Below are 24047 nucleotides of genomic sequence, written 5' to 3' on the forward strand. Positions count from 1 at the left end.
AATACATGATTTAAAAATATTCAGTACTATTTTTTAAAAAAAAAGCCACAGATTTAGTGCAAAGACTTGAGTAAAGGTGTGGGGTAATGTATGTGTGTTACCCACAGTCACAGATATTTCAGACTTGTAGTTCCCAGCAAAACTGCTGTAGGTGGATGAGCTTTTAAGGGGTACTTATGGGAAAGACCATTCAGGTACCATAATGTCACGCTTAGAGTTCAGTATTCACTGCAAATTACTGCACTGGGGTTTTTTGTCTAATGACCAACCAAACCAATTCATTCCTATGTTAGGAAATAGCACATATTTAAGAGTATTATTTATATGGAGTTTTCCTGTTACTGACTGAAATTGTGATATAAAATTGGTCATGTAAACCTTTTCATCTTATTATGCAAATGGGAATTGCAGATTAAATCTAAATGGCCAACTAGCAATTCCACCTGGAGCTCTGACCCAGGTGATTTTTGTATGGCCATCATGCTGTGAGTGCATGTGCTCAGCATGGAGCTGAGCTCTCTCCTGTAGTTTGTGCCCTTTGGTGGCTTGTAGCAAGAAATTTACAGTAGCTGCTAACCTTCTCATTTTATTATTCTAGGTTTCCAGCAAGAAACAAGGCAAAAATCTGGTAGACTTGCCACTGATAGCCAGTTGGTATCGAAGAGTTCAAGAAGTACCTGGAGTAAAGAAAGCTGCTGGCAAGTGCAACATGGAGCTGCTCCAGCTTCCAGAGTTCGTGTCTGCTCCCAAGGAACAGCTGCAGGACTCCACTTCAGTTCCTGATGAGTTAGAGGAGGATAATGAAGACAGTCAATTTATAGGTGGTCCAAGGCCCACCATGACGAAGTTAATGGTAATTTAAGCTTTGTAATGAGTTATTTTTATAGCCATATTTGCTTGATTTGGAGTAGGTAGAATTTATTAGAATTGTACAAGCTAATTTTGATAGCCTTGAACAGTTTAATACCCTTTGTTTGTCTTAAATCTGATACGCATTGGCTTAGAAGTGATTCTGCTTTTTTGTTCTCTTCTGATATTTGATTGATTCAGGAATTGGGCAAAGATAGGCCTGCTGGAGCCCTGTCAATAATTCTCAATAATCAAAGTAACTTTTTGTTTGAACTGCAATATTGTATTTCTCTTTTAAAGATACTTATATAAAGAATGACAAAAAACTGTTGCTTTTGTTTGGCTTCGTTATCCAACCTTTAATTGTTTTTTTGGGTTTTGGGGTTTTTTTTCTGTTTGATTAAAGCTTTGAACATCTGGGAGCCCTAATGAGTTTTGTTAAAGAAAATTGTCCATTGTGTTCCATAATTCAATATTTTTTGCATGGTAGCTGACAGCATTTCCTAAAAAAAAAATTAGCAGGGCTTTTTTGTGATCCTGAGAGAAATATATAATTTGAATACTGTATAATGTAGAGTCATCTGCCTGTTCAGTTTCACTTAGACTGACAGTGTGGCAGTTTGACCTGATGCCACTAAATTTAGTGAGAATTTTGATACCATCTTAAGTGGGTAAGGGGTCTTAATTTATTTTTTTCCTCCTTTCATGCAGGAAAATGGAATTGAAGCAAAGTTTTCTCCTCATCCATGCCCCAGCTGGACCCTAGATTGGACCAGTCTTCCATCTGCAGTCAGTCCTGGGGAAGGTGAGGGTTTGTATGTCTGTGTGTATATTTAAAAAGTTCTTCTGGTGAAGCTACTTAACTGTTTCATGAGAAAAAATGCCAGTTTTCAATATGTTGCAGAACTAAGACAGGTGAGCAATTTCAAATGTGTATTAAAATTCAGTCTGTTTGTGACACATGGGGACATAACTTCTTTCGGGTCATCAACAGCTGATGGGCAAACTGGGAACAAAAGATTGGCCTTCATTTGTGTTGACACAACCCAAAAATCCTGACCAAGCTCAGTGCTTGGTTGTGTTCTTTCCATAGAAGCAAAGTTACTGTGGTTGTCAGTATGTACAGACAATAAAAAAAAGGGTGGCAAGTCAGAATATAAAAGTGGAGGTGGTCACAGTATGAGACAGAAGGAAAATGAGGTACATCATGTGATTATTTCCCTGTACTGATATATGTCATCATAGGAAATGTTTTCATTTTTTCTCTAGCAAGGCAGAGGCTGAAAATTTTGGGAAGAGGGGCTTGTTGAACTAAGACTGTTGAATGGAAATACGGTGCTACTGCTTATTTTATGTGAGGTTTGGGAAAGGGGAGATTATATTTAATTTGTGACCAACAAAGAAATGCAACGTCTTCTCAGGGTTTTATTAGGCAGCGTTAGAAAGGGGGTTTTATTCCTTTTTGGAACTTCAGTCGGTTTTGGAGTCTTTGCTTGTGTTCCTGGTCCTGTGTGGGTGAATGGATTCATGGTCTTCAGGTTCCTTTCCTACTCGCTGCAAAGGCTTTGTGGTTATTAAGATCAGTTTGGCTGGATATGATTAGAGATGCTTCCTTTAGGCTCATTCAAAGCACGTTAAAGGGAGGGGGGAAATGTGTGAATGTGGGGTGGGACAGTGATAACCCTTGTGGCTGCTTTGTTACTCTGAGGATATATGGAGATAGAAGCCTTTGGTACTGTCTCATTTTTTCATCTGCTGTGAAACAAACAGAAAAAGATTTTTTTTTTTTTGTAATACAGGATTTTTTTTCCTTTAAAACAGCTTTTTATTTATTGACTTTTTTATCCAACTGTGAAATTCAGGAATGTGAGGTAACTGACCTACAGTCTAACAAACCCTTACTACTTTTCTCATGAGTTGAGATACTTGTTAAGCAGGAAGTAAAAGAACTTAAAAGAGGAGCTTTATTTCTGATATTTCATCTGAAATGAACCATCATTTCAGTAACAGTATGCACGAGATGGTACTTGCTTACAGAGTAAAATAATGTTTACATTTGTAATTTAGAAATGTCTTTGAAACTTAAGTACCTTTTAATAACACAGGGTATAACAATAACACAGAGCACAGTGTTCCCGTTCTGTGGAATTATCTGGTGTTTTGATTCAATAGTCTTGGTGGCTACCAAACGACAATCTTGTAGGATTCAGCTTCCAGAACTGTTATTAAGTAAAGGATACTTTAATGTAGTGTGGACTCTCAGAAGAGAAAGAAGAAAATGTTGGAAATTTTCTAACCCTCATCATAAATATAATTAGTTTTAATGACAGGAACAGCACTTAATGATGTAATTATCTTTTAGCTGGTATAAAAGTTTGTGACTTTGTGTCCATGTTGAAGTTGTTTGTCTTGCTCATAGAACTGAATAATATTATTATTGTGGAATAAATGGTCTGTTATATGCGGAGTTATTTAATTTGAGATTGTCCAAATTGATTCAATGTATCCAGGTTGTTTCTGGGATTTTTTTTCTGTGGCTAGGTCACTCTTCTTTTGTTGTGCTTTTTATATTGGTATGACCTTTTGAATATTTTGACTTGAAAGATGCTTTCCAAGTTGAGAATACATTATGCTGAAAAATCAAAGATACTTTAGGGAATCTGGCATTTTATGAAAACTTCTGCTAATCAAGAGATGCAAATTGTGTATTTTACTTTAAAAGTTAAAAAGAAACTGTGTTTTTAAAATTAAATCCAGACAGTCACTTATTCTGTAAAACAAAAAGAGTTAAAAGAAACACTTTAAAGTTCTCTATTTCCCTTTCAAGCCTGTCAGAACGTTTTGAAAGACTTTGAAGATTTTTTTTAATAGTGTTTTAGCCTATTTCAGTGTCTCAGGCATCCTGAAGCAGGAACTCATCCTTCTTCTTCAGCTGATTTTTCCATATCAGAGAGCTCTTTGCCTGCAAGCCACATGGGTGTAACAATCCAAGGGAAACTCAACTGAAGCTGCTTCTCATTAACTTCTCCTTAAAGTTACAGTTTTGCTGCACTCATTTAAATAAGTTTAAACCACATTTATGAGTGCATTATATTTTGCAGTTCAAGATCTGGAAAACCTGTGATGGCACTACAGCCAGGTTGCCTCATATTCTTGATAAATACTTGAGAAGTAAATAATTTTCAGTAACGAAGAGAAAGCAAAAGTACTCATTTTTGTAACATAGGCAATACTGGTATATCTTCTTTTACTGGCTTGCCTTAAAAAGGCAAAATTTCATATGTGACTTCTTAGGATCTTTTGACTGTTCAGGGATAAAATGTTGCATAGTTCACCTGAGGACAATTTCCATGGAAGTTTGAATGCAATTACTAATTTTGAGACAAAAAATTCTTCAGGTTTAGCTGGAAATAATAATTTAGGCATGTCACCAAACCATTGTCTCATGGATGACAATGTACACTGTTCCTGCTGTTACTGTGCTCTTCCTCCCTTTTTCTTTTGTGATTGTCTTGTGTTACCAAGCAAAACAAGGGAAGGGAATTAATTATTTTATATTTTTATAATGCCTGTTTGGAGACAGGAGGCAAAGTTATTATTTGTTAAAGTTCAATTAGTATGTAGTAATGATTTTTAGGCACAATGATTTACAAAAATGAATACTCTTTGAAAACATAGCTGGTTTCCATGCCTCATGAAATCAATGCATATGCATTATAAGGAATACAAGTTCAGGGTCTTTGTGTTTGCTTGAAGTCTGTTGCATTTTCTTAAGTGATGTTTTGATATAAATGACATGCCTACAGCCTCTGAAATATTCAAAATCTGCAAAGAAAAAACAACAGTTGCTAGCATATCTTATTAAAAATCATATTAGAAAGGCTGATACCAAGTTGTAACACATTCTCCTTGGTGTTTGGCGTGCTCTGTAAAATCCTGTTGTGTGATGAGTGTGATTGATGGACTTTCATATGGCTGATAGTCATACTGAAAAGTGGCACCTTTGTTTGAAAAGTGCCTTGCTTTGTGGAGTGTTAGCCCTCAGAGAGTTTCTGAAGCCTTAATGCTTCATATTGAATATCCCCTACGACAAAACTTCAGGTTTTGTCTAATGGGGTGTGATTGTTACAATTCACAAGTCCTTGTTAATTGGGAGTTTACTAGGCTTTGGAGAGATTTGTTTGGTAGAGTACTGTACATAAAGTTCAGTGTATGCTTTTTTTAGTCCTGTTGTGGTTTGTGTTTGTTTACTGAACATACTGAAGAATTAAAATTAAATACTGCAGTTTGCCAGTTGAAATGTTTTACAGATTTATGGCTGAGCACTGAAGACAATTTATAATGATTTGTTTTTGTAAATTCACAGTTGTCTTGTTTCTGATGGTTGAAGCATGTTCTTGATTAATCTGCAATGAACTTTGACAAAATGTCTGCACTTGGCAGTCAGTGGCCTAAACTGACTTTACCTGCACAGAATTTGAATGTGATCTGCCCTAGATAGGAGAAGTAGTTCTATTTGTTAGACTGTGAGGTTTTTTTTCTCTTTTGTCTCTGAAGTTCTTAGACATGTGGAAGGGCATAAACCCCAAAAACATTAACTCATGGCTGCCTAGCCAGATGTTTTTTAACTAGGTTGTTAAATTAATTTTTCATATCTTAATCAGAAATCTTTAATAAATATTAAGTAGCCCACTAAGTAACTCTGCCCTTTGTATCATTTAAACTATTTAGTCTTTCTTTTACTCCTGGTATAATTTTAGTAGAGTTTACTAGTTTCCTTCTCCCTTTTATATTTCTATGATAATTCATGGCATAGCAGAGCCTCAAAGTTACATTATTCATCTCTTAAAGCAGAGGATTAGAAGTTACATGTATCCTAAGTACTCCATAGCACGGAGGTGCAGGTCAGTTTTTGTGGAAGATTACTATTGAGGAATGAAGGAATGCTGACCCATTCTAGCAGTTACCGTTTGGAACAATGTCCAGCAAAAGACATTTTCTTTTGAACATGTCCCAAAATCACCATCAGAGATATTTTTGGGGAATAGAAATATAGAAATTAATATCCTTTAATGATCAATAAGGTGTACTTAGGAGTGATGCTATGCTACAGAGTAGAGAACGCAGTGATGACATATTTATCATATTTGTATTAATTAGAAAGATTTAGGAGGAGGAGTAGTTAAGACTTGTCTTTCTCCAAATAGTCTAGATATGGTATTGGATAAAATATTAAATTGTTGTTGACATTGCTCTTCAAAATCTTTTTCTGTAACATACTAATATCTTAGTATTTCCAGTAATGGTAAAATTTAAATTAATTTTCTGTAGCACCAATCTTGATTTTAAAAAGGATATTTGATCTGCTTAAGTATTCTGTTATTTCTTATTGTAAAATGTCTTCACTGCTTATTTGAAGATTGTTGTGTAGATTTTGTCATTAGACCCAGATACACCAATGACAGGGTGTACAGCTTGTGTCCTTCAGCTCTTTTGGGTCACCTATTTGCCATATGCCCAGAGTGTGGGGATTCATAATTCACTTACCTATCTAGCGTAATCAACACAAGAATTTAAAATGACGGGTTTTTTCCCTGTCTTTGCAGTATTTTTGTAGGTCACTTACATTGCTCTTTTCTACACATTTTAACTGAGGGACAGCTGAGTTTTAACATAGCTGTTCTGTGTTTTCTCTAGAAGGCCTGAGGGGTGCTTTCCGGCAGAGGCATCAAGAGACCTTTGGTACCCCTGCAACAGCACTTTGGCTTTTTTACTTTTCTTCAAAGTGTAATGTTTAGTTATGCAATCTGTCTTTCAAGAGCAGAATCAGAGTTTTTCTTGGCTCTGTGTGTGTGACTTCTGGAGCTTAAAATCTTCGTGGACCACAGGAGGGCAGCACAAGCTCTTTGGATATGGAGCTGTGCCTGGATGGATGGAGCTGTGCCCTGGACTAAAGAGTAGTCCTGGAGTAAGATGCTTTTTATGTGGCAGTTTCCAGCTCAGTAATTTATAGTCCCAAAATTTGGGACCACCTGTTGTAAAAAGTGATTTAAAACATTTCCCCCCTGGCCTTTGAATTAGAATTGATAATTTAACAGTTGACACATTCATTTTGTTGGAGTACAGCTGAAAGCAAAAATTGCTGAGGCTCTATAACACAGCAGAGTAACTCCTTCTACTTTGAATGTTTTCAAGTCTAAGAAAAGAGCTAACAGCTGAGCAGGGAGTGAAGGAAAGGGAAATTTGATCAGCTCAACTTCTGCTGGGGTTTCATATTCTTTGGGGAAAGGGAGTAATTTTGGGAAGATATTTGTAAGAAAATGAGTTTAATGGAAATTTATGGAAATTTTTTTATGGCTTACAAGTAACTACATGCGGAGATTTATGCAAACGATTTATTTTTTTTTATTTGGTCAATAAATACTGCAACAGTTCTAGGGCCAATTAGATTATTTGTAGATTGTTTGTGAATAGATAATTCAAGCTGTGTTCTTAATTTGCAGTTTTGATTTTACCTGGTTATTGAAACTCTATTAATCTCTCCTACTTAGTATTTAATATCCTTAAGTAGTTATTTCTAAGGCTACTGGTAGTTTCCAAAGTCTATGGTTGCTGGATTTTATGAGCATTCATAAATTGTCATAGTAAATAAAATGGAGGTTTATTTTGTCGTTATTAAACTAAACAGTTTCCTTCAGAAATGTAGGCAAACATGTTTTTCGACAACTTATTTTCCAACATCAGGATTTCGTACATTGCGAGTATAGAACTGCCTCATTGTAACATCAGAATCATTACCGGGGTGTTGTCAAGGTTTGTGCAGCATTAGTGAATTTCTGGGAGCTCTTCATTGACATTTTATAAGGAGGGGATGAATCACACGATAGGCTGATGCACATAAGACGTACCTGGAACAAAATGTTTGTGCTCAAAGGTGAGCACTGTGCAGGGGGCTGCATATATCTTCTTCTTCCTTCCCCTAGTCTTGCTGTGTTGCAGAGTTGAGGAATGGGATTTGTTTCCAAACCATAAATCAGCTGTGACAAAGTGTGAGTTAAGGGGGAATTTTTCTATCTCTTGGAGTTGCTTATGGCTTCCATCTGCACTTTCATTGGTTTTGGATATTTGTTTTAAGAACCATGGATGCATTACTTGATTTGGATACAGTTTTACATTGGATAAGGTCACGAATTTGATTTTGGCTTTTCCTGAAGGCAAGTTTGTTGTACAGTTGTTCTAATCAGCATTTTCAAGAAAGTTAGTACTGCTATGTTTAAGAAAAAAAATCCCCAAAGCTAGTAGTGTTTAAAAAAAAAGGTAAAATTAATTTGAATGATTCATAATCTGTTCTGTAGTTTAGATCTGTTCATGATCTGTAGTTTGATGCTTTCAAAACTTTTAATTACACAAAGGAAAGGCCAGGCTACTGTATGTTTAGTGTTTTATTGAAGGTGGTATTAATTATTTTGCACTCTAAATGCCTCTTCTCCAGATGGTTTGGAAATGCTTCTGAAAAGTTAATTTTTGGCTCATGTCACATGTCAAATTTCTGGCATCTTACCATAGCAATATCAAAAGGAGTTCACATCCTTTAGAAGCTTTTAAAGTATTGAAGAGCAAAGGCAAGTAGGAAGTTCATCTGTTTGTAGAATCATTTTGTAAGCACAGGAGAATTGGAGAATAATCTCAATATTAAAATGAGTGAAACTAATCTGAAGCAATAAAATTTGTCCCCTCCTAGTGCAGAATATTGATTTAAGCATCCAGAGATAATGGAGAGAGATATGGTGCTTGTATTTCAGCTTGTGCTTTAAAAGTTTTCCAGGTCTGTCGTGGCCTTGTTGGTCTTTGTGTTGGTGTTTAAATGGCTTGTGTTAGTAGTGTGAGTAGGCCAGCTGAGACACCATTCATGTAGTCGTTCCATCAGCACACTTTTCCTGTAATTTTCTGATGTGTGTGGTTGGTGAAGGGCTCTTAAATCTGCTTTAATGCTCTTGAATGTCCCACTTGCAGATCTTCCATGTGTTCTTGTGTTTTTAGTGACAAGAAATAAGAAAAGAACATCCATCCACCTCAAAGTCTAAGATACTTCTTAGCAGTAGAAACTGTTCCGGGTGCTTCCGTGAAGCTCAACTGGGCAAAGTTTTTACCTTGGCTCTTGGTCGCATTCCATGTGTTCTGCAGAATTTTGTTAGGAGCCAGAGTATGCTGGACAAAAGTAAAAATGGACTCTTAAACTCTGCTGTTTTATACAAACACTCCTTGCTGTCCTAAACTTTGTACTCGATACCTTTAAGGCTGCACTGAACATCAGCTCGGGTTGTAAATGGCTCTGGGCTGGATAGGTAATGTTCAAGGCTGCATATGGGAACTGGTTTTCCTTCCCTGTCCTTCATAGCTCGAGACAGGGAGAAATGTTGATGCATGTCATGGACTGCCATGAGCTAGCATTTCATGCTGCATCCTGGATGGGGTCATGAGTTTTGGTACAAGTTTGGGGGGTTTAATTAACCAGTGTCTTTAGGAAACAGCACAGTGCTTTTACTTGCACAATATTTGCTAGTTTTGTGCAAGAAATAAGTCAATGTATGGATATAATATCTCGAATCATGCCTCATATTTCTATTGTGTCTTATGGTAATCGTATATTTTGCTTGAAATTTTGTGTATCTATCTATATGAGTCTTACGTTACTGTATTGTCCACAATAAGAAGCTACATGTATATGTCACCTGATCTCAAAATGCATGTTTCAATAATGTAACAAGGGGTTTGGTGCTTGCAGCTTATCTTCCCTCTCATACAGGGAAAAGAATGTAGTCTAATCTTTGTTTAGAAATAGTGACTTGAAAAAATGAGCTAGGTTATCAGACTCTCTGTACCAGGTGAATTTTGTGGACTTTAATGACCAATTCAACATTAATATAGATAAATTTCTAGTGTTTGTAATATTTTAATTTGATTATTTGGGCTTGTTTTACTTATATTCTTTACACCTTTTCAACAGTAAAGGCAGAATTACTGGTTTTACTTTTAACAAGTATCATATGACTGCTACAAATCTAAGTTTGAGCTTTCTTATCCTAGTCATCATCTCTTGGTCTGCAGAGTTTGAAGGCCAGGGACTTTCCTGTTGTTTGTATTCCTGTAGCACCTCAGCTTCACAGCAGAAGCAATGGTCTCCTTGTCAGATCACTTTGCAGTAGAAGTCTGATCTGAATTAGACATTGGGCATGCTGCTGTAACTGTGACAAATTAGTACAGAGTTTGGAACTTGTCTGGATACTGCTGTGCTAGTCCTGAAAGGACACCTGAAACCTGGCTTAACAACAGTGCAATAGAGACCATAGTGGCTAAATAAAAGCTGTTTCAGAACAAGTTAAATGTTTCTTGAAAAAAGCTGGGGTGAGAGAGGTGAAATTAGAAGTTTTATTTGAGTTCCCAGAGCAGTGTTGAATGAATGCATTGCCATAGGAAAGAACCTTCATTTTTTGCTTCAGTAGTAGTAGCCCACAAGTATATTATAAAATTGTATTGTAGGATATTTTTGACATCCTTTAAAATAATTAGGTTTATGGATGTACTTAATTTTTCTTGTATTGGAGATACAAAACTGTAAGCAAGTACTGTGAAAAGTCTTGTAACCAGACGTGTAACCAGTTTTATGGGGTTTTTTTGTATGTAACTTTTAGAATCGAGGATTAAGAAAGGACGTTTACTCTTGAACAACTTCTGAATTTATTCTTGTAGCTAATTTGGTTCTTTGCTTTACTCATGAAGTACTGCTTTTCTATGTGTGCTAATGCTGAATATTGAGGAATGTGATTATGAAAGCCAACATAAATGGATATACAGCCATTTTTCAAAATTGTTAGTGTCCCTGTGTTCTATATTGTATTTTTTTGAGCACAGTCTATTACTGTACAGCTTTTGTGGAGCATTGCCATTGTTTCTTCAGTATGCTCTCATAATTTTTAAAAGACTGGAAATTCATTAAAATAATCTGCTTCTCTAAAAACAAAACAACCCCCCCAAAAAACCCAACCTGAACTGAGACAGAATGCTTCTTAATCCTCTATTTTATGTTACTCAAAAACATCTGCCAAATGGATTACTTTCCATCTTATCTTCAGCACGTATTTGACATTCCTCTGCTTGTGCTTGTTACTGGATGCTTTGGCCCACTTGTGATCTCTTGATGTATATTGGCATTATAAGCTCTCTGTAACTTATTTGGATGATGTTAGGTAAGACATAATGCAGAAAATAAATCATACCTTCAGTCAAGCTTTCTTGACATTTTGGGTCTTAATTGTTTTGTAAACAAAGGTTAGTTTGTTCTTTCTGTGTTTGTCTCCTGCAGTTTTTTGTGCTTAATACATGCGTTTTGCACTTCTGTATGTTTTTTAACTGTGGCATGAAGATCATAGTCACAGCTGATTCTCACTTGTAGGAAGCAAGTAGAACACATGGTGGAGATTATCAATGTTGAACTCTTATTTGAGCCACAAGGTCAGAAATTTTATATAAATATGGTAGGTTGGTAGGTTGTTGCAATGACAAGCAGTGGGGCTGCAAATCACAGGAGTAACTTCTTCAAAATGTGGTAGTTGCTTGTAGATTGCACTTTGCCTGGGTTTGTGTCACATTCAAAACGTGGGTTTAGTTGGATGCATTTGATCATGATTGTGCTGTAAGATGAGCAGGTTTTATGGTATATTTTTTCCAGAAAGTCCTGCAGGATAAATTAATCTTGAATAATTAGGTAGCATCTGATACCTAGTTCAAGATGATTTATGAATGTAGAGCTTTTTTTGAATAAATTGATAATTTTAATAAATATGGAAATAGTTGCTTAAAACCCATCTGTTTCTTGAGCTAGCTGAACAGATATAAGGAAACTTCCTTTTGATGATGTTTTTATTTAGTGAATTTTATTTTTGCAGGGTCTTGTAGAGCTTACGCTTCCTCACTGCAACCATGTGTGTACTTTGTTTCAGAGTAGAAATAATCCTGCTGAGGTCGTGTAAAAACTGAGCAACAAGAGCTTCAGCAGAATCACAACTTTTAAATTTTATCTTGTTCATTAAGGTGACTCAGATTTGCTACTGTGCACTATACAGAATGCCGTAGAAATTAGCATTAGGACTAGTTGTTTCGTTCAGTTTTGTATCACAAATATGGTGCATAAGTGAGTGCTCCCACCTGCAAGAATTTATATTTCATTTATTCTCTTGTATGTCAGAGGGACAAAGCGCAGTGCTCAACTAAGTTTTCTGAAGTATTTTCAGTAGTAATTAATTAAGTAAAAGAAAAACCCTAGCACTGTGATATTTTAGTTATTAACTGAAAACAGCTATATGGAGAAATCAAATCTGATAGAATGTGGTCTGTTGTCCATTTGTAAGACATCCAGTGGCTGCTGCATGAGTAAAATTGGAAGCATACTTTGTTACTATATTTTTGTATAAAGCTGCAGCACAAGAGAAGAAATGGGCTTTACAGACTTTGATTTATCAAAGGATGTTGAATTCCTTTGTACTTAAGGGGGCAGTTGAATGGAAAACCGTTGATTCTCTTCCATCCTCAAATTTCAGTGCCTGTAGCCTATCTTGCATTTTTCTGCCAATATTTGCATTATGCAGGTACACAATGGAGGTTGTGATTACTATTTTGCAGCTCAGGTTTTTATGGCTTTTTGAATTAAAAATACGCTTAAAGTAACTGAAAACTCAGTTAAGGATACTTCTGTAGTCCCCTATAGTCTTGTTTCTCCCATTGTAATGAACACTTTTCCATATAATTGCAATATAATTTTTAGTATAGATATGCTTGGTCTGGCTTTGGGTCTTCTCAGTTTGGTTTACTCCAGAAGTGGTTTAATCCAAGTGAAATAATCCCATCAAATTGCCTCAAAATAATCCTGCTTTTAAAGCAGAAGCACCCATTTTAAGGATTTTATTTGTATAACACTATTGATTTGACTGATGACCCTTCTCACTGTGGGTTAGGCTTTGTGCTGTGCTGTATTAGTTACTGTCAGAACAGTTTTGTGCCTTTGGCTTGAGGAGCATTTGCATACAACATCCATACCCCATTAGCTCACTCTTCTCCAAGTGCTTCCTTTGCTCTCTGGGTAAATAAGGCCTCAAGCCATCTGCAGAACATCTGTCTCAGAGCTCCCAACAGGGGTGTGGATGTGTCCTGCTCTCAAAGGTGGGGTCCATGCAAAGGTGAAGGATCCCTGTGTTTCTCAGTTCCTTTCACCTACTCTGGGGAGCTTTGATTTCCCTGAGACCAGTGTTACTGGGATCTCTCCTTCTCCACTCCTCACACAGTTCTAAGTCCAGAGAAGAAATGCTGGCTGTAATGTGTACATTGTACGGCGAATGGGATGCAGTAGGAATCTTGCAGGTTCTTCCGTGTGGAGTTTGTGAATAGGAAGATTTGGGACAGTAGGGTAACAGAACATGCAAAGTTATTACCCCCACTCTGAAGAAGGTGATTCTATTGCTGTCTGAGCTTCATATGCATTTGCTTAAGCCAAATTTTTGTGTGTGTACACATGACAGGCCGAATTTGTTCAAATATACCAAACAATCCCTGCAGTACAGAGGTTTTATTTTCCTTCTTATGTAGTGATTTTAGAATGTCCTTATTTATAAATGATGCGAAGCATTCCTATAGTCATTTATCAGAAACGCTTACATATATTAGCACAGATTTTGTGTTTAAGAACTGCTAGCTGAGGCACTGCCTAGCAGATGCACCACTGAGGCATGTCTTTGACAGGTACTGCTGTAAAGTCTACCAACTATTCATTTGTTTCAATGCTAGACATCCACTCTTAATTTATAAGGTGATGGCTGGGTCTGTAGCTGCAGATACTTGGTGACCTGTTAGATCCATTTCTGCATCAGCATTAAAAGATGATGACAAGGTAAATGTGTCTTTATGACCTCCGGTGCCACAACTCTTTATCCACATTTGGTGATGGTGAAGGAAAAAGAGTTCTGAGATGGTTTTTGCACTACAAGGGCAGTAGAGCCTCCCGAGGTCTTATCCAAAAAACGATTGCTGTGATGGCTTATTGTGCTGGGCGGTTTTTTTGTCTGTTTTCCAGCTTTGGGCTCCTTTGACATTATACTGGCACATAAATTTTGTGGCAAAGCCCATTTGCTACACAACACACTACAAATCATTGTCGGTTGTTTGAATATCTTAGGTTTATAAGTCTGTGTTTAGTAGTGTATTTTTTCATTAAGGCAGATGTTTCATGAACATGCCTTCTGGCAGTTAGTGGGAGATATATTTTCTTTTAAAGTTTCTGAAGGCAGATATTTCTTTAGTCTGAGTCTTTGTTTAGTTGACGGAGCTGATTAATTTCTGTTGGAAAAGAGTCATAATTTTTCATTTCTGTTGGCTTCAATTCGCAGAAATTCAGCAAGCTGTTTGAATTGACTTTGGTTCATGCTGCACAGCTTTTCTGTCTCTTTCTATCCCCTCAAAACCGTCTAATTTTGTTCACATATTATAAAGTAACAAAATGAGGACATGAAGAGGACACTCTTGTATATTTTCTCCTCTAAACTAATTAGTACAGCATTTTTGTATGGGAGATAAGTTCATGGATGACCTTTCTGTTTAGTTAGGTGGCCTTTAAGTATGCTGGTAGTTTGTAGAATAAACAGAAGTGATGTGTAAAGCAGAAGGTGCTGCTCTTTGTCCACAGCCAGCTGCTCCAAGTTGCTCGCTGTGGAAGGGCCAAATGAAGTCATGACTTTGTGTCCTAATGCTCCTACTTGTAGAGCCTGGGGAGCTGGAGTGCAGTACTGGGCTGGTGCCCACAGTTTCATTAACTTTTTTTCTCATTTAAATCCAGGTCTCTGTTTCAAAGGTGGTCGAAGGGTTTTATGGATTTTCTTGATTATTTGCTTTCATAAACTATGTAATAATAATACAAAAGGCCACCTGGCACAAAGCTGCTTAAGACTCAAGAAAAAGGAGCCTTTTATTATTAGATCAAGAAGTGCCAGTTTTATGTATTTGTTGTCTTGGAAACTCACTTTTGCCTTTGCTTTGGATTTCAGGAAAATGAGTTAACCTGTGACAATATTTTCAAGCTTGGGTACTTTTATTCTTTATAATAACAGAACACCCTCTTCTGTTCTTTTGTCAAGCATGTATGCAGGTAGTGGAGAACTGTGTGCACAACTCACTTTTCATCAGTGTTTCTGAGGTTATCTTACATTGGATTAGCAAGAATTAAAAAAAAAAACAACAATTCCATCATTAGGCAGCTTTTGAATTGATATAATCAACTTGTCTCTTAACTGGTATTTTATACATGCTCGAACACCTTCTAGGAATGTATTTGTGACATGTGTAGCATAATCTGACAGTTCTGTGGTATTTGAGAGGCATTTCCCCTTTTTTTAGTGTAGTCCTTCAGAAATGCATTGAAATATTGAAATTTTATTTAATTTTCATTTTCTAAACTTGTTGTAAAATGTTATATGTTGCATGTTTTTGACTTGTCATGAAGAATTTCTGTTGATGGCAGGATTGTTTAACTTAACCATTTTTCTGGCATAAAGTGTGCAATAAAAGTAGCATTAGTTGGTAATGGGTGATTATTGCTATGTAATATGATACAGATGTTTACACCATTATTTTTATATATTAAAAGGAAAGGAGTGGGTATTTATTCTGTTTATTTCATTGTTTTGTCTTCCACTGCATCATAATTTGTTTGTGCTGATTATAGTCAGTTTGTGCTTACCTAACTTGGCAGGATTTGAATAGCTGGTTTGGATTACCAACAACAATGAAAAGGAACACTTTGAACAGAAGCCTTCTGCAAAATGCTCTGATTCTGTTGGTTCTTTCTACGTAGTTACAGAACCTCTCCAAGCTGAGATGTGTGTTGGTTTCAACCCAAACTGGTTGCTACGAGCACCACAGACATACTAAAGGACAATATAGTAACTGTACTTGGCTGTGGCATGCTACCTAGCAGGCATTCTGTAACAAGCACTTAATGATGGGACTTTCTCTGATGACGAAGGCACCATGAGTAAGCCACAAGTTGCTGAGATGGCAATCCCTCATGTGGCTTACTCATGGTGCCTTCATAGTCTGAGAAAGCACTGGAGGGAGAAGACTGTGGAAAGAGAAGTGCTGATTAAAATGTTTTGTTAGTGGTGGTTTTGTTTGTTTGCTTCTTTAGAATCTGTCATACAAACTACTGATGTCAAAAGTTTTATTTATTCCAGAGTGCAACTCTGGAGGTTAAACAACCTTTAATGTTAATAACCAGCGTTTACAGTGGTAAACCAGTAACCTGGCACAAGCAGATAAGTGTTCAACATCAGAAAGAACACTTACCCAAAGCTGGTGACTCACTTAAATTGTATAGAAAATATCCGACTTAGCTATGTATTCAAAGGAAATAGTTGTTTGCTATCTAAACTGCAGTTCATTTAGATTCCCCTCTGCCCCAACTTTGCCTCAAAAATTAATTAGAAAAAAAAAAAAGAAGAAAAGTTGAGTGGTCAAGCATTTACTATTACTGAATTAAAACCTTATGATGGAGTTCTGTAATTCCTATATTTCCTCTGAACTCTTGAATGTTTTTTCAGCCCTTTTAGCTAACGTAAACCACATGAATACCAAAGACACTCATTTCATATGGCAAATTTGATTGAATTTCCTAAAATTTTCATAAACTCCAGATTTATACAGGATCAGGCTATAAGTGCTGTGATAATTGCAGTGTGTAGATCAGAGAAAATTCAGAGAATGGAGAAACGTGTAACCTTGGCCTTTCTATGTGCCACTTGGATGCCTTTGTTTGGAAGTTACATACAGCCATGGTGAAATGATGTTATGTGCATATTGAAATGTCAGTCGTCAAACCTTGGCAGTGTGGGATTTAATTCTTGTAATGACTGAAATTCAGGATGAAATTTCAAGGATGAAATTCCTTTTCATCAGGATGTTCTAGATGAATTGCTCCAGCCATTCATCTTTGTAAACAGGCATAATGTGTAAAGTTAAGCTGAGAGTCCTGTTTGTCCCTTCAGCCAGTTGTCCAATTGCTTGACACGTAAGGGCCAAATGAAGCATGTCTGTCTTCCAAGCAGCTTTTTTTTGTTTCTGGTTTATTATTTCAGGTGCTCTCACTCTTACTGCTAAGCAAATCAAAGCCAGGAATCATCCAAATTACTAATATAGCTAATATGTAATTTTTTTTTTCTTAATTAGTGGTGGTGGTGGGAATTAATGAGTTGGTGTACATATAATATATCAGAAGGGGTCTTTCGGTCTTTCCCTTAATTCTTTGCAATTCACAGCCTCCTCTACAGAGGCAATTCAGTCCTTATCTTTTCCTTAACAGTCGGTTATAAACAATTCAGCATAAGGAGCTCAGAAAGGGAAATCTCTGTTCGTGCTGCCTCTTAACTTCTGAGAGCTGGTCCCCTGCAGGCAAGCTGCTGCTGGCCAGCTGTGAGTGTGTATGGCAGGAGCTTCTGGCCCTTGCTCTGACCTCAGCAGCAGCCTCTCGTTCCTGCTGGGGAAGGAGCTCTCCTGTTTTAATAAGGACATGCCCTCTTAGTCCCTGGTGAGAACTGACTTCAGTTCCCCTTTCTCAGCAAGACAGTAGCTGTTAATCAGTATATTAAGCTTATGAGAGGTAAACAAAACGTTTGATTCTGGTTTCCTTGTCAGGCAGTGACATCTTTGAAGATATTTTGCAGAAAGTGAACAACTCCTCCCTCCCAAGGCTGGATGTTGCTGACATTTGGTATAATATTGTGTGTAGATAGAACAGCACTCCTTTTGGGGTTAGAGACCTTTTCCCCACATTTAGTACAGCAGAGGCTGCTTTTTCCTTTCCTTTATTCTTCCCCAAGTGTTTTATCATCTTTCACTTTTTAAGTTTTGTATTGCTGTGCTTTCTTTCTCACATCCTAAACACTTCACCATAAATGATTGGTGGTTTAGAGCACTTAAGTAGCATAAGATGCAGACAAAATAGCTGACGATGGAATGTTGACCCTAAAGGATTGAAGGGAAGGCAGAAAGGTGAAGAAAGAAGAGTGGAAGAAATGCAGTATATGAATACGTGTGCAAACAAGTGAAAGAAGGGTGATTGCAGAGTCTTTTTTTTTCTGCCCGTAATTCTGTCATGACATTTTGAAACAAAATAATTCCCTAATCTTTGGGATTATGGAAAAATAGTTTAAAAGTATGAATCTCAAAGGCTTCAGAACAGGAAGGGTGAACAGACATTGTCAGTTAGCTTAGATGTGTAGGAGCTGAGAAATTTGGAACTAATCTAATGTTTTGGGAAGGGTGCTGACGCATGATTTTTGTGAACATTGCTGTTGGCCATATTATAATTTGAAAAACTTGGAAGAGGATGGTTAGCAAATACATACTTGTGTGGATAGCACTTACTGATTTAAGTACATATAGAGGCTTCATAATCTAGTACAAAATAGTTTAAAATAGTATAAATTAGTAGATTAATGTGTTAACATTATTTTAGGTGTTTGTTTTCTAGTTTGCTTTTTGCTGAATATTTAGAAGAAAAGTTTTGAAGATAAGCAATTGGAAAAAACCAAACAACAAATCTTTTTAAAGTAGAACATAGTTACATTCAGGGGGACCTCAGCTTAATTTTGATTTATTTTTACTATTTGTATGTCTTTATGGCTTTTAAAGGTGCCTTACTCTTTTCTTCCTTTAAATACTTCAATGCAAAAAAAAAAAGGAAAGCAGACCAAGTTCCTGCTTAGGCTGTCAAGGGTCAGTTTTCATAGCTGCCTGACCTTTTTAGACTACACCAAGGTAGTGTATGTGAGATGCAGGGGGTTTTTATGCCTGAAGTATTAAAACTATTTTTGTACAACTTGCCTTAATAAAGAGCAGATTTATTAGTAACATCAGGAGGGACTCCTCTCTAAAGAAACACAATAAAATGTTCTCGTGGAGTGCAGTTGTCTTTCCTGTCCTTTTGATTATTGCCCAGTATATTTTAAATCATGCATTTTAGCATTCTCTTCTACTCCCTTGACTGTAGCTAAAGCATCATCACATTTCATCATAAAAAAACTTTATGTAATAAAATCTAATGTGGCCTCTGGGATTTTCTTTTCTGGCCTTACCTGTTGACTTAAAGTTCATGCTGTACATTTTCCAGAGGGGTAGTTTATAGGCTTCATTTGTAATGTTTGTTTGTTTTCCCCCAGCCGAGTGAATGCTAAGGCCATTTTTACAATACGTGCACATGAGTAACTTTCGGAATGCTGCTCCTTCTCTAAGGCTTCTCAGGAACATTCAAGTGTTCAAAGTCTGGTCTTTGCAGAATGGACACAGATGCCTTCTGAACTGCCAAGTGCGGAGCAGCCATGTGTTCTCAGCTGTAAGGAGGCTTCAGGCAGAAAGGGTTGGCCTTTATCAAGCCATTTGTTAGTCCCAAGCTTCTCAGAGGTTAGTTAAAAAAAAACAAAACACAACTTTTCTGAAAATCTAATCATTGTTGGGGTGAGCTAAATTAATGCAGTGCTCTGATAGGAAATGGTGAATAGCCATCCCTACGATGCCAGGACAACTTAATAGCAGTTTTGTTCATTTGATAGAGATTGCTGCCTTTAGAAATATGTGAAGCTGCAGAGTTGGCATATGTACCTGTTGCCTCTTAATAAGGTAGGCATTGACATGTCCTTTTACCAACTAGTAGTGGCATGTGGGTTGTTTCCAAACCTCGTGGTTCCAGAATATTGTTTTGATAAACATCCAGTCAGGGTGGAAAAAAGCTTACAAGACAACAACAAAAAAGCCCAACCACCTACATCTCAACTGTGTGGATAAATGTGACCGATGATTGCTTTTATTCCTAGAAATACACTCTGGCCTTCAGGATATGTTTGTTTCTGCTTCAAACAGGTATGTTATGAAACAAACTATTCCGTTAAAAGTTAGTGTTAAAAAGAAAGGAAAATTAGGTTTTCTGCATTGCAACCTCATCTATAAAAGAGTGTTTTCACTGACTCTCTATCTCCTATTTTAATTCTCCAAGAGTGAATAGAGAGAGAGAAATTAAAAATGGGAAGAGGTGAGGTCTGGAGGACAGTAATAAAAGCACAGCCCTTTGGTTAGTGTTGCTGGGTTTTTTTGCAATGTCTGTGATAAAGTGGTGTATTTCGTGATAGGACTAACACATTAAAACTGATGTAAAAGTAAGGAAATACTGATACAATCAGAACTAGCTATTTTTTTTTTTTAAATTTGCCCCAGCTCCATTACTTTTGAACTTAAATCAGAAAAATGTTTTTAAGAGGAAATAGATATTTTCATGTCCACTGTTTGAGAAGAGAGATCAGAATAGCAATTTTCAAATGTAAAGAAAGAGCAAATGTATCAACAATAACCCTAAACTGTCTGATTGAACAAGTGTTTTAGCCTTTGTCAACAAACATATAAATTTATTTATAATATAATAGACTTCTGTTTCACTGAGAACTAAAATATAATGATAGATTGTTGTGAGTCATCCGTATTAGCAGAGTTAGAAAGCAGGCAATTGCCATAGGTGCTATTCTGCTTTACACTATGTTTTCTCTTGAGAATAGTTCAGTGAGCCAGCTTCCTTGTGTACCTTGCAATTCTTTTAATATTACATCCAAATTTGGGGAAAAATAAAAGGTTGGTAAATGTTGTATCTTGGTGACACAAATAATAAAATATATCTTTTAGCCTTTGCATAGGAATTTATACCTGGTTAAAGAGAAGGAGTGAGTTGCACTGAGGGCTTCACTCATGACTGTGTGCATTAAAAAACCTACAAGAATTATTACAATCTCTCTTTGTAAGTACAAAACAATTCTGTTAGGTGCTAAAAGCTGTTTGGCTTTCTTGGCCAGCATCACAGTGCCTGGGGATGGCCAGTGAGGAAGCTGAATTGTACATAATGCTGTGTACATGTAGGGTGCAGCGCTGGGACATGGCTCAGCAAGCAGTGAGAGACCCACACCACATGGAGCATCCCTAGAAGTAGTAGTACAGACAAGGGAATGGTAGAGAAAGGAAGTTTTTGTTTACCTCTGCAGTAACAGGGCTCAAACTGCTCAGAAAGCGAGCACAGTTGCCACATTATCTTGTGTTAACTGCATCTTTCTGCTGCAGCTTGTAGATGTGCCTTTTGAAAAGCTGTGAGCATTTAGTTCTCCGGGTGGTATTCAGAGGTCTCTGGTCCTCTGTCTTCATAGCACATTGTAACTCAGTGAGATTCTCTGCAGAGCCAGAAAGCATATACTTTCCCACCTACAAATTCCTGTTGGGTATACCTTGGCACTAAAGTCTTGGTAAAGCAACAAGATCAAGAGAATGAAAAAGAAAAAAATTAAGGTTTACTGTAGTTTTCACTAAATAAATAAATTAAAAAAAGTCCAGCTTAGAGCTTTGGCTGCTAGGACATTTGGTGTTGTGGGGTTTTTTGTTTGTTTGTTTGTTGGGTTTTTTTGTTTTTGTTTTGTTTTGTTTTGTTTGTTGGTTTGTTTTTTTTCTGATGATGGTTCTTTTCCCTGGCCTTCCAAAATGTGAATTGGACTTTTACATTGCTGAAGGTAGGATAACATAGAAATATCTCAACATAATGAAAATGCTGATTAAATACCTACTTTAAAATTTCACGAAGCTGTTCAGAGTTAAATGTTTCCATTCATTTTTCAATGAGAATGATTTTTGAAAATTCACCTATTGTTTAAGTTAGTTGCATTAGGTGTCATCATTCTGATGGAATGGAAAATATAAAAGCGGTGAAACTTTTTTTTTATAATTTGATGATGTTTTCTTTGTGAATTCCAGCAGATTTGATATCCCACATTATAAGAAATACTTAAATGATCAAATTCAACAGTTTTTTTTAAACTTCTCTGTTAGAGGCCAGCCTTTGAATTCTGCATTCAGGTCAAGTCTGACCCTTAGGCTTAACACACATGGTAAAATATATTCTTTGTAGCTAAGAGGCAGACTTCCAGTGACAGATACTTTTTAGTCTAGTATCACTCAAACAGCCAGACTGAGTTATTTCACAAGTATAAGGGAGTTGAACATATAGAACACAATTTATACTAAGCCTGACAAGTGGAGAGCCAAGGTCAGTGTCATCCTGCAATCTAGATTTCATTGAGGAATTAGTTAGAGACATTTTGTGGTGATAATAGTTTTATAGCTACTCTGGAGTGAAAGTCTGCTTTATTCCCTATGCTGAAACCATAAGAATGTAACTTTTTGCTTTTAAATGGACAGATTTATGTCAATGGGGAGATATTCAAGTTCCAATACAGGATGTGGTCTGACTTTCTCTCAACAGCCATGCTTGCTGGGTCCCCTACTTTGAGTTATGCCCAAGTGAACAAGACACAGACACACTATTTGCTGTATTGAATTTAAGTAGTGCTCAAAAAATATAATTATCCTTTTTGCCCAGTCAAAGTTGCCTCCCTCCACTATTATAAAAGATAGAGGAGAATTGACACACTTTTGCCTCCTGCATGCTTCTTTTGCCTTTTGATGTAGTGTGTATTTCAGACTGTGATTCCACTGGGTCTAAGCCAGGGCATACTTGGAGATGATGCTGAGACAGTCTGGCCCATCTCCTGATACATCTCCTCCCTCCTCTGGTGTGGTCATGAAACAAGTAGGAAACAGATGTTGCTGAAAGCTAACAGGTTGCTGCTTGGGAGGGAGGGGAAGGGAGAAAGGGCAGTGCAGTGAAAGGGGATGACTGGAAGGTGGTCCCAAGCTGGAGAAGGGGAGGACAGATCTTCAACTTTCAGTACTGGCCCACACAGATTTAATAAAAGCAGCTGAAGTTGAAGAAGAGCATTGTTCAAGTAACCAAGGTGATCAATAGATCTGAGAAAAGTTATTGGCTTTGCTAATTGTATTTATTGCAAGATTTGGCAGAGTTCGTCGGAAGAAGGTGGTATTATTTTTGACTGTTGAGAGTATTTCTTCGTAAATAAATGTCAGCTGAGGTGGATTCCTTACATCTTTTTGAATTCTGCTTTTTCTAGTAGTTGCATGGGAACCACTGTACTGCTGTATTAATGTGACTAATAGCTATGTAAACACAAAACACCAGGCCATAACATAAAAGTACAACAACCCCCACAACAAAGAAACAAATAACACCCCCTACCTACCAACAGGTATCAAAAGGAGTTTAGCAGAAGATATTGTGGGTGTTAAGAAACAATTGCAATATCCTGAATTATCATAAGGAACTACCATTAAAAAAAGCATTGGTTTCAGAAAAACTTGTTCAGCTCAGTACAAAACAGTAAAAGTGTATCTGTTGTTTTATAGTCACTGAGCCTTTTTTGCTGTACTTAAACAGTACAGCACTTGCCCTGAATTTCCATGAAAAGTAGACTCATCATTTGAATTTGTTAACCAAGGCTTATGTAAAGTAAAAAAGATCCTTGTGATAAAACAATAGAAGTATGCAATCCTACTGTAAGTAATAGGAGAATGCACATACTGTGTTATAGGTACGTGTTGGTAGCTGCATGTCCACGTGTACTGTGATAGTGCTTGAAAGTTGAATCGGGTTAAATTCTTAGAGGTGATATATGGGGTTTGGGTTTTTTAAGGGTACTTTAGTGACTTTTCAAGTTTAACTTGGGAAATATGAAAGGATTATATGAGGACTAAAGGATTATATGAACTTGAATGCTGACCAGGGTAATACAAAAATAAAGGGGGCTTTGCTTTCTGAAAAGTTAATATTTATTTCTGCCAAAGTGCAAGACCTCTGAATGCCACAGAAACTTTAAAGTTCTGCTTGACATGGGCTAAATTAACACTAATGTTGGATTTGTGAAGCCAAATAAAATATTTTTTGTTGTGATCGTTTATTTAAAATTAATTTTTCTGGGACTGTATGGCAGTCTGTTAGTTGGGTTCTCAAGAAGGGAGCAAATCATTTTATGGAGGCCTTTCAGTGTTAAGTTCTTCAAGGTTTTACCTTGTAGGGCTGAATTTCAAACTTTTTTTCTTATTGTTTCTGAAGACAATTAACTGTTCTTAGATGCAGAAGTTTTAGTTGAATTTGTTGCCTGTTTGCTGTAATGAAGGACTAGTTAGCCATGCTAACTAACATTCTCTGCAGGCCAAATCACAGC

At 36.8% G+C, this 24047-nt stretch overlaps 1 protein-coding gene across 4 annotated transcripts in view; it reads left to right on the top strand.

The window, feature by feature from the left end:
- The window catches only part of GSTCD (glutathione S-transferase C-terminal domain containing), a 46236-nt gene that overhangs the window by 8558 nt on the left and 13631 nt on the right, over nucleotides 1-24047 (top strand). For all 4 annotated transcript variants that reach the window (XR_005700739.2, XM_040063666.1, XM_040063668.1 and 1 more), the window contains exons 4-5: nucleotides 599-853; nucleotides 1561-1654. Coding sequence is in view for 3 of the 4 variants with exons in the window: in XM_040063666.1 (XP_039919600.1) it covers nucleotides 599-853; nucleotides 1561-1654 (349 nt within the window). In the remaining variant the exon portion in view is untranslated. The remainder of the gene's footprint in view (nucleotides 1-598; nucleotides 854-1560; nucleotides 1655-24047) is intronic.

Source organism: Hirundo rustica, chromosome 5 (genome assembly GCF_015227805.2).
Source record: "Hirundo rustica isolate bHirRus1 chromosome 5, bHirRus1.pri.v3, whole genome shotgun sequence".
In the NCBI taxonomy this organism is placed as follows: domain Eukaryota; kingdom Metazoa; phylum Chordata; class Aves; order Passeriformes; family Hirundinidae; genus Hirundo; species Hirundo rustica.